Source organism: Botryllus schlosseri, chromosome 7, assembly GCF_051294905.1.
Source record: "Botryllus schlosseri isolate E-star chromosome 7, Bs_hap1, whole genome shotgun sequence".
Taxonomy (NCBI): Eukaryota; Metazoa; Chordata; class Ascidiacea; order Stolidobranchia; family Styelidae; genus Botryllus; species Botryllus schlosseri.
Genome location: NC_137242.1, coordinates 224,546 through 236,204, shown reverse-complemented (window position 1 = coordinate 236,204; position 11,659 = coordinate 224,546). Strand labels below are relative to the sequence as shown.

Sequence of the window (11,659 nt, the reverse complement as noted above, 5' to 3'; positions counted from 1 at the left end):
TGTTTACTGAAGTATTCGAGTTTTGTAAGTGAGGAGAAATTTCGGAGCAAGTGGAAAATTTTAGGATTTTCTTCGATATAACTCCCATATCAAACTAATGTTCCCATATTCAGTGATTTCCGATCCGCCTGAAATGCGGGTTTTTGGTATTGTAATCTTAAGTTATAAGTGTTATGTGCAGAAAGTTATATCGTAAATATAAACGCGTAAATTTCGTACGATTTAAAGAGCGTGTGCTTCGATGACCTATATTTTTAGTGAGAGCTCATTAATGCCGACAATACGAGAGGGGTTGAATGCTGCACAGGATGAGATTCGCAATACTTTATTAATAGAACGGTAGGCTATGTAATGAATTTCGGAAATGACTCGCCGGTTAAAACAACGATGCTCTTGTTCGGGACGCCTATACTCAACCTCAAGTTACGAGAGTCATTGATGTTATAAATGTGTGTATATATAACTACGTAATGATGTTTCATCTGATGAAATGGTATGCGCTGGTATTAAATTCTTTTATCTGATCAGTTTGTACAGGATCACGGCACAGACAGCAGTAATATACCATGAAATTTGTGACCATAGAACGAAAGTTAGCTTAGCCTGTTCTGAGCCGGAATTATGTGGTCTGGAACAGAGTTGGATCAATTGTAATTTGTAATTGTAATTGAATGTAATTAATTACATTTTTCAATGTAATTGTAATGTAATTGTAATTGAAGAATTTTTATTTTGTGTAATTGTAATTGTAATTGTAATTTGACAAAAATTTTGCTCAATTACAATTTCAATTACATTAAATTGCTATTATGACCTGACAAGCACAACATAAAACAATTGACTTATAATGCATCCTCTTTAAATGTCGAGAAGGAATTTGGTGGATCCATTCGCGGAAGCCCTTGACTGCGCCATTGCGGGCGAAGTTTTTTTTAATTTTTACCGCTATGCTGGCCTCGGCTGCCATTGTATACAATTTTTAGATTACTAACCAACGGATGGATTCGCAACACGTGACTCACGATTGAATACGCCGAGAAGCGAACTGCTGAGCCGGCTAAAAGCAGCAGAATTGATATTCCCATAGCTGGCGATCCAAGCGTCGAAATTTGATATGTATGGTCCTAATCGAAAGCTAGTGTCGCACTGATTCCGCAATAAAAGTATATTTCCAGGCAATGGTACCATCCCAATATAGTCGTGAAAGTCTGGGAATCGGCATTGTTCTGAACAATCGCTGGTCGTAATTGGTAATTGTTGTGGTCATGCTGCTGCAGCGCTCTCACTTTTCAGAACAGTCGGCCTTAAACGGCTATTTTGGGGCAGTTACATTGCCCTGACGAGATTTCATTTTGTATTTTCGGAATTAGTACATCAATAGCTTACGATAAATACCAGATGCATCAAATTTGGACGCATGGATCGCCAGCTCTAGGACTACAAAGTTTGCTGCTTTTAGCCGGCTCTGCAGTATGTTTGTAGTTGCATTCATCCGTGACTCACATCTTGCGCATCTATCAGTGGGTTGGCAATCTACCATACGATTTCAGATCACGATGCTGCATCGTTATTTCGTCTGGCTAACTAACCAGACCACTGTATATTATATAACGTCTTATCTGACAAAGCACGGTTTTGTTTTCACTCCTCATCCTAATTCCTACGTCCCTCGATAAAAATAATATTATTACTTTAATTATATACGATAGACGCAAATCCAACACGTGCATATATTATAATACTTTTTCAACGACATACTGCACCCTATCCTTAATCCTAACCCATAGGAGATTAGGTAAATAACATTTTACATTTCCAATTACGTGAGCCATAATTACCGAGCATTCAAAACACGCTTATATTACGCCACAATGACATCTCACATAGCATACTATGTACTTGTACGCACATGAACGCATTTATTACTACACAATCTGAACTAGACTTGAATTGTTGTTAAATACGACGCTACGGTTGTCAAGGAGCACGGTTGAATTTATGATTATTAAATTATATGTTCAACAGCAGCAATTGTAATTGTAATTGCAATGTAATTGAAGCATGCAAGGAGTAATTGTAATTGTAATTGTAATGTAATTGAAGCATGCAAGGAGTAATTGTAATTGTAATTGTAATTTGATATTTTTAGCTTGGAGTAATTGTAATTGTAATGTAATTGAAACATTCATGAAAGTAATTGTAATTGTAATGTAATTGAACTGAAAATAATGTAATTGATCCAACTCTGGTCTGGAAAGGTTGTTACATGTGACCAATAGTGTATTTGACCTCTAGCAATGGCTGCAAGAACATCACACAATAGAACACCGGTATCACAAGTCACACAAAATGACGACACATGTTTTCTAGTTGTTTGGCAACTAAGTGAACTTTTTAAAATATGCAACTAGAACTAGAACTACTGGCTTTTCAAAAATCCGCAACTAGAAATAGGTACTCGAAACAGCAGTCTGGTTATAGCTGAATGTCAACTAACTATAGATTGGTATAGTTTGTACAAGTCTTTCTAACAAGTTTATCAATTTTCTTATAGCAATATTTAAGACAGTTTTTTAAGGCCTATCCCTATCATATAGTTTAACTTGTAAATTGTTGCCCTTCTCAATTATTCAACCAGTATTTTTTTTCTCGTTCCAGTACTCTAGACTTGTTTTTATTGTAAAGTATTCTAAGCGACTTCTTTACATTCTTACCGCGCAATCTGCGTTTTGATGGACCCGCGCGTTTCTTGGATTCAACCAGAACAACTAGGCCCCGCTACTGAACTGTGGATGACATTTTGGAAAACATTGCAGGTATGGCGATGCAATTCGGTATGTTCCATGGAGTGAAAGCCATCATTGAGAATATATTTTTAGACTTACAAACGCGTCTCCGATTCTGTTAACTACAAACCAACTCCGTACAGGTAGTGCATTCATTTTTGTGACAACTTTTCTACTGAGCAGCATAAACATCGGCAACTATTTCGACTCTACCAGGTAATATATTATTACTGTACTTGAGTTACATGAATGGCCGCAACCATTGGCACGACTGTAAGACCGGAAAATAGACACTAGATAGAAGAGGTCAAATTAGCCAAGGCGGCTAATCATGCAGAAGCAGAAGTAACGACACAGAATTCTGATCAAGTACAAATAGTGCTTTTTGAAGCAGCCCAAAATACTTCAAGTAGAAGACTACTAGAAGAATTCTTTGAAAACTATCCAAGTAAGTAATTTTTAATGACAGTGATAAGTCATAAATACGTAGGCTAGTTGAAGAAATATTTCTTGGTCGTTTTAAGATAGTTGGCGAAGGGCGCTACTCAAGTATAACAATTGATTATTTCCTGGTATATTTGAGATAGTTGCCAGCATTGATGCTACTCAAGTAAAACATTTGAAGAGCTTCATGGTGGCACAGAACTTCAATATACAATTGAATAGTATAATTATATTGAAATGAATCCGAATATTTTCGGCTGACACTCGTCAGGGGTAATCGTCAGCAACTAGTAGAGAATGGAAAGGTTCATCGTATATCAACAATCGTATCACAAATATCACGTTAAGTAAAATAATGAAATATTTCCTGGTAGAGTCGCGATAGTTGGTTCTACTCGAGTATAATAATTGATTATTTCCTGGTAAATTCTAGATAGCTGTCTGCAATGATGCTACTCAAGTAGAATAATGAAATATTTCCTGGTAGAGTCAAGATAGTTGCCGGCATAGATGCTACTCGAATAGAATAGTTGGCGATATTGACATAATAGACACACCTATCTCGGTCCATTGTGTATCGAATTTAATTTACCCAGCCATTCGATGCCTGCCCACCAACTGGATTTTATTCCTCTGTCTGGTGACACGGACCGCACATCCGGACCACCATGCTTGAAAGAGTCCTCCCCGCCAAGGGGTGGCAAAAAACGTCGAGAGAATCCGGCGTCTACGTACGATATCAACTATTCGAGAGAGATTATTAACCGTGGAGGAATGCCTTGGAAAAATAACATTTACCCAAACGGTGTTGTTGGGTAAGTTGACTTCTGTTCAGCATAAGAAGTATGATTTGATCTTCTCATTGTTACGATCTCACCAGCAATTAGATCTGGGCAATATCGAGCACCTGTGTGAGTTGATTAAAAATAGAGTATTAGGCTTCCAGTCGATTGTAACTTATCATCACTCCACATCAGTATGAATGATGTGGAAAGTTCTAATACGCAGGCCTAAATTACCATATATATCTATTAAAAGATTATTCGATATTTTTTCGACCATAGCTGTTTCCAGTAAAGTGCAAAGCTTTGTACTTGATGTTTCGTGTGCCGCGATATGACCTATCGAGGTTTCCATCCTTAGACAGTGGAAAATAGCTTCGAAGCTATCATTTTCATTGATCAATCAACTCTTTGGAAAAAATCTTGCACATAAACATGTGTTATCTAGAAGCTACAAGAAATACCTAGGTAGGCCACAACCTAACTCAATTTTCATTGAACCAACAACAGAGAATGAAATCATCACAATTGTGCACAATCTAAAAAAAAAACTCGGCAACTGGGCCTGATGGTGTTCCTGTTGATATTTTGAAGGAAACCATAACAGCGCCAACCCTCAATGTATTGATTAACAAATGTTTCGAACTTGGGATCTTTCCTGATTGTCTCAAAGTAGCACGTGTGACTCCAGTTTTCAAAAAAGGAGATCCACTCAAGTTATCCAACAATAGACCAATATCAATATTACCTGTTTTTTCTAAAATTTTAGAAAAATTAATGCTAATTAGATTAACCAACTTCACAGATGAATTTAATATATTATCTAAAAAACAGTTTGGGTTTAGAGAAAACCACTCAACCTTGCATGCTGTGATTGACAGTGTTGATAACATCTATCAGAGCTTGTTTGAGAAGCTATCAACCATTTGTGTTTATCTAGATCTGCAAAAGGCATTTGACACTGTCGATAGAACTATACTACTAGGCAAATTACATCACTATGGATTTAGAGGAGTGATGTATAAACTATTGGAGTCTTACTTGAACAATAGAAGCCAATTTGTCAAAAGTAACGAATTTTCATCTGATAAATCAATAGTTGAAATGGGTGTACCACAAGGATCCGTTTTAGGTCCCTTCTTGTTTTTGATCTATATAAATGACTTAAATAATGCCTCCGACTTTACTATCCAATTATTTGCAGATGACACATCTCTGATGCTGTCGTCGAACAATATAACTGACTTAGAGTCCTCTTGCAACTCAAACCTGCAAAAAATATTGGATTGGATGAATAATAATAGATTAACCATAAATACCTCAAAAACTCACTGTATGCTCTTTGGAAGGAATTCGAATTGTAATTTTGATATAAGGCTGAATAGGGAAAGCCTGATTCTACAGAAAAGCATACATTATTTAGGTATAGTTATTGATAACAATCTGACATGTGGTGAACATATAACCTCTATTTGCAACAAGCTATCTAAAACCATAGGTATCATTTGAAAGTCACGTTTTATTTTACCACAATCCACACGAATAATGATTTATCATACCCTATTTCACTCTCATCTAACTTATGGTATCATTCTCTGGGGATCCACATGGGAGAAACATTTGGATCGAGTTAGGAGCCTGCAAAATAAAGCCATCAAACTAATATGCCTTGCCAATCGTAGAGATCACGTTAACCCATTATATTATAATTTAAAAATCCTGAAAATTCATGATATTTACAGATTTGAAGTCGGCATTCTGATGCATAAGTTCTACAATAACACCCTACCTGACATTTTCTCGAACTTCTTTACACCTATCAGTGAACATCATTCTCAATTTACAAGAGGTTCTGTTATGAATCTGTATTTACCTAAAGCCCATCACAAAACCATTGCCTATCAAGGTCCTCTAATATAGAACTCCATTCCTTCGCATATTAGGAGCAATACTTTATATGTATTTAAAACCATGTATCGTGCCTTCCTTATTGAATCATACAAAAGCTAAAATGTATTTTTAGTGTGAAATAGTACCGGTCAACATATCTTGTTTGCTTCAGACCAGTACACTTTATATTCTTTTCCTCCGTTTTTCCTAACATGTGCTCTTACATTTATCCTGTCAATCTTACAATTCACTGTTGCAGTACGACGTATGCAATTTATAGCCAACCTACTTCGATCAGCTGCAGCAGACTCGATGATCAACAGATCACTTCGCTGCAGCTTCATCTTGCAATCGTAAAACATATTGGCCAATCCTATAAACTGTAAATCGTATTCGTACACATCTCATTTACTTTGAAACTGACACTGTAACCATTTTTTATGTATGTGTCCGTGATTCTGAAGTTTATGCTATTTTGTTGCCTGTTATGTTATTTTGCGATGATGAATAAAAAATTCTCTCTCTCTCTCTCTCTCTCTCTTACTGGCGAGAAGCATTTAATTTCAGTACTCGAAAAGATCATCTCTCCATACTCGACTCGAGAACTGTGTGTGTTAAACGAGCCGAGCTTGGTGCTCAGACATTTGCCATTGTTGTGCTTTTGAGAATAAACTATGGTTTGATATGAAGTGAACTTTTGATGTCTGTTGATGTCTGGATCTTTCTAATTCGGAGTTGAATTGAATTTGCAGGATTTGCACATTCAGTAGTTCTAATCTAATTAGTAAAAAACTGTAGCTTCAATTCTAATATAGATATAATGGTAATTGTAGTGTTATTTTGTAAAGCTAAAAGTTTTCTGGTTATACAACCCTGTATTATTGTTGTGGTCTGGCTGTTCCGTATTTTGGCTGAAAATAAAGACTCTCTCTCTCCATGTTCAGCCTTCACATGGAAATCTGCGAGTTCTACGAATACATGAAGCCGACAGACGCAGAGCAGTGGATGAGAGAGAATGTCATCAAGCAAGTCGAGCAACTGATTCGAGACGAGTGGAGTCACGCTCGAGTCGACGTTTTTGGATCGTTCAAAACCGGGCTCTACCTACCCACCAGGTGTGTGTGTGTGTGTGTGTGGAACACGAATTAAGCAAACATGATTGGTCCTGCCTCTTGCCAGACCTGGATAACTAGATAATTCTAGTCTAATCAGAACAGAATGTCTGTAATCTAAGGCTAATCTAATTTGTGAAATGTTTCTATGCTATAATTCTTATGTAATTTCTAGTTTTCGTGAAAATGCAACAGGTCAGCTATACCCTGCGAAACGAGCCAAGCTTACTGTACGGACTTTTTCCATTGTCGTGCTTATGACAATGAACTCTGATTTGATATGAAGTGTACTTGGTTTTTGTCGTACTTCTTTTGCGAATTCGGTCAAGTAGTAACACTAATCTGATATGGAAAAATTCTAATTCCAATCTGATCTGGAAAAGCTGAAAATTTTCTAGTTTTCCATCTCCGCCTGTGGCTATACACTGCATTGTTGCTGTTGTCAAGCTTTTATTGATCGTATATGAAAACATGTTGGGTCGTGATTTGTCATTTGTTTTTGAATTCAACTCTGTTTTATTTCCTTCATCATACCGATAAGTTTCGATAAGGGGCACGCGAAACGTTCTTCAAGTTAAGAATTGTTTATACCAATGTATTTTATTTTTTGTTTTGAAATTTTTGAATGCTTGTTTATTCACAGTGATATCGACCTGGTTGTATTCGGGGAGTGGCCCGACCTTCCTTTGTGGAGGCTTCGTCGTTTGCTCATCGAAAAAGGAATCGCTGAAGAAAGCTCTGTTAAAGTTCTGGATCGTGCAGCGGTGTGTGATGTCCTTTTCAAAATTTTATCGCCTACCCGACAAACTGGTCAGGCTTTCTAAAAATTGATGCATATCAAATTTTGCCCGACCTGGAGCAGCCAAGTAAAAATTTTTGAATTTAATGAAAAAAAAATTCTTATTTCATTGGCTATTCCATGAAATTGCTAGATCGCCTAAAAATGATGCACATGAAATTTGGCACAACCTGTAGTATCTAAGTAGAGTAGAAAATGTTTGATTTATTAAAAAAAAGTTTGTTTTCAAATTTCATTGGTTACTTTAGGAAATTGTTAGGTTGCCTAAAAACGATATATCAAATTTTGCTCAACTTGTAGTAACTGGGTTATCAGAGTGGAGAATTTTGAATATAGTAAATAAAATTGAAATGATTTTTTAAAATTTCTATGGCTACCTCATGAAATGATTAGGTTGTCTAAAAAACCGATGCATATAATAGCATCTTTGGCTCAATCTCAACCCGTTGAAGTTCCTATAAATTTTTAAATTTTATAAAAATGAAATGTTTTAATTTCAAATTTTCTCAAAAAAAAGTTGTATTTGAATAATTTGAATAGTAACGCGACATAATAGACATCAAATTTCATTGACAGGTACCCATCGTAAAACTGCGTCACGCCGAGACCGACGTCAAAGTCGACATTAGTTTCAACATGGAGGCCGGAGTACGCAGCGTAGTTCTGATCAAGGTCTGTATTTCTTTAGGGAAAAGTCAAAGAAATTGACAATTGATTAAAAACTTTCCTCGCACAGAGTTACATCTCGGAATACCCGGCCCTGCCCAAACTGGTCTTTGTCTTGAAGCAATTTCTCTTGCAACGCGACCTTAATGAAGTGTGGACCGGAGGAATCAGTTCCTACTCCCTTATTCTGCTGTGCGTCAGTTTTTTGCAGGTACGTTTGCTCAGTAGAAGTAGAATTAACATAAATTCCCGGTCAAGTACAGATAGCATACAGATTTCCATGTAAATATAAATTCAAGTGTTTTAGGCCTACTTTTGCCCCAAAAAAGTGCTGACTTGTGTTATGAGTCCATGTTAAGAAAGCTACTTGAGTGCTCTAAAAAAGTAGACTTACTCCGTTGCTGACGGCCTATTCTGATCGCAGTTACATCCGCGTAACGAAGGCCGAAAGGTGAACCCTAACCTGGGAGTGTTGCTGATTGAATTTTTCGAGCTGTACGGACGTCAGTTTAATTTCATGAATATCGGGATCCGGGTGAAAAACGGAGGTTCCTACATCAAGAAAGAAGAGGTTGGTCGATTTTGAGTCTTCATTTTCATGTAGGTTTAAGGAGTTCCCAACCTTTATTTGCCAGGCAGAAAATTTTGTCATTAGATTAGAATGACTGAATTCGCCACTACTTTGAAATTGAAATAAATTCCAAAGTAAAAAGAAATGCAACAAAAACCAAGTTCATATCAAAGCAGAGCTGATTATCATAGTCACAAGAATGGCAAATGTCTGTACATCGAGCTTGGCACGTTTCAAACGCTACAGTTCTCATCTAGCAGTTTCAGTGAGACCAGACAATAGATTGATTGGAAATGAGAGTACATAGAAACATGTCACGAATTAGGATTGGATTATTTAGTTGTCCATGTGTATTGTTGACACCATGGCACCCTTCAAAACTTTGAAAAATCAATAGCCCCCCTATCATACTCAACCTTCATGAAATAATTTTAAAAAGAGTATTTTCATTAATAAAATGATTTGTACAGCAACTAGTAGTTAGAATGATAAAATTATGTAAATACAATACGCATTAAACTTGATAATACATTAATTAGTTGGGTTTGGAGCCCCTGCAGACTTGCACAGACCATCAATCCCTTTAGCTGACGGTCACCTAACTACTTGCGCATCCAGATAACAATCTAGTTACCGAATAACTATTAAACACGTGTCGTCGTTTGGCATGTATCGTGATACCGGTGTTCTGTTGTGTGATGCTCTTGTAGACATTGCTTGCTCAGAGTCATCACTGCTACCAGTGGCTTATCCGAAGAGTTGGGTTTGGTGTCGAAACCCCTCCCATTTGAGACACAATAAAATAACTCCATGAAGCTAGAAATTGATGACCTGCTTTCGAATTAATTCTTGTTAGTTAGTTCTAGTTACGCATTTTGAAAATTCAGTAGTTTGTACGATTCTGAACCCCTGCTTTAACTGAAACACTCGCCGATTCAGGTTCGTAAGCAGATGGAGAACGGTTCCACCCCATCCATTCTCTGTATCGAAGACCCACTCACCCCTGGTAACGACCTGGGTAAAGGCTCCTACGGAGCGCTGCAAGTGAAACAGGCTTTCGAATACGCGTACAGGGTTCTAAACAATGCCGTTCTCTCCAGCAATTATCCTAAGGACTGCCTGCACAGGTTCGTTGATCCAGATTAGTCAGTCATAGACAGACAGGCGTGTTTTTTTTGGCATATGGCGAAAAATGGTTTGTTTTTTGATAGGCTATTTTTTAGATTTTATGTTTTAGCATTACAGGCATAGTCACTCTGAATAGGGCTGGGCACAATGCTTCCAGTACTCGAATCTGAATCTAGTATAACACTGATTATTCGAATAGTGAGGGATGACATTTATTATTGCGCTTAAGCATCAATTTATTGATGGGCATTATAGATTTGATACTTTCACAGCACCCGCGTTCGGTTTTAATGTTTTTATTTGAAATTTTAAGAAAAATCAACTTCTCTTCAACATTTGACAGCAGCCTCAGTTGGATGTAACGTTATTATTAAAAATTTATTAAAAATGACATTTTTGGGTGTTTTCAATGATAAAGTTTTTCATAAAAATCGACTTCTCCCATTTTTTACATTCTCAACATGTTTTGGCCTGCGCTTCCCCAAATGCCGAAAATATCTCCTACGATGTACCTTCACAGCACGCTCAGCCGGATTTTGAAAGTCACGGACCAAGTGATCGAGTATCGGCAAGAGATTCGCAAATCGTGGACGCGGCCCCCAAAACGAAGTGAGAGTTTTGCGGTCGGGTTTGCGGCAATGTTGACAAAGCACATATTATATTTTAGATACGGCAGGAAGCCCCTCCTCACTTTCGTCGGGGCCCATCAGCGGTACGTCCATGTGTCTTGTTTAGAGCCTGACCGATATCGGGTTTTTGAGTCGATACCAATATACCTATATAATTTTTTTTTTAATTTTACTGGCTGCTTGATAAAATTGTCAAGTTGCTTAAAATAACGTTGCACACTCATTTTGGCTGAATTCCCACCTACAGAAGCTTTGCTATATAAGAAAAACAATTATTTAATAAAAATAAATATAATTTTTTTCAATCTCTACTGGCTACCCGATGAAATTGGTAGATCGTCTGGAAAAAACGATTCACCGCAAATTTGGCTCAATTCCAACTAGTAGAAACGAAATGAACGAAAGTTTCATTTGATTTTGTTACGTAGCGTTATAGTTTTTTGACGATATTTCTTTCATAGTGCAATATTTGATAATAATCGGGCTGTAATTTTGATATTATATGTATGATCTATCTTATATGGATTGACAACCGTTGCAGGTTCAGACGGAGCTGAGGCGTCGATGGAATCATCTTCGATCGATTCGGTTCGGATATGCTGAATATGGCGTCTTTGTTTTTGTACTCATTGTTTTGTCACAGGAAGAGGCGAATGTGCGATCCAAAGAAGTCTCGACGACCTCGGACAAACGCGAGCACCACGGTTTGAAACGGAATACCGAAAAAACAAAGACAGTGAAAAAATGCTCTGAAGGTTCTAGTTTAATTACTGATAACTAGTTGCTCAGTGAGAGTTCTTCCAGCTTTAGCTACTTCTCAAAATAGGTTTTGTCTACCTTCTCCCGTGGTTA

General features: G+C 37.2%; 1 protein-coding gene across 1 annotated transcript in view; it reads left to right on the top strand.

Moving 5' to 3' along the window:
- Window positions 1–11,659, top strand: part of LOC145442493 (terminal nucleotidyltransferase 4B-like) — a 129,722-nt gene that overhangs the window by 116,919 nt on the left and 1,144 nt on the right. The window contains exons 2-14 of the mRNA XM_080320417.1: window positions 2,659–2,816; window positions 2,880–2,929; window positions 3,827–4,045; window positions 6,847–7,017; window positions 7,658–7,778; window positions 8,390–8,485; window positions 8,550–8,690; window positions 8,904–9,050; window positions 9,990–10,177; window positions 10,699–10,787; window positions 10,846–10,890; window positions 11,349–11,395; window positions 11,451–11,562. Of these exons, the coding sequence (XP_080176543.1) occupies window positions 2,733–2,816; window positions 2,880–2,929; window positions 3,827–4,045; window positions 6,847–7,017; window positions 7,658–7,778; window positions 8,390–8,485; window positions 8,550–8,690; window positions 8,904–9,050; window positions 9,990–10,177; window positions 10,699–10,787; window positions 10,846–10,890; window positions 11,349–11,395; window positions 11,451–11,562 (1,510 nt within the window). The 5' untranslated portion in view covers window positions 2,659–2,732. The remainder of the gene's footprint in view (window positions 1–2,658; window positions 2,817–2,879; window positions 2,930–3,826; window positions 4,046–6,846; window positions 7,018–7,657; window positions 7,779–8,389; window positions 8,486–8,549; window positions 8,691–8,903; window positions 9,051–9,989; window positions 10,178–10,698; window positions 10,788–10,845; window positions 10,891–11,348; window positions 11,396–11,450; window positions 11,563–11,659) is intronic.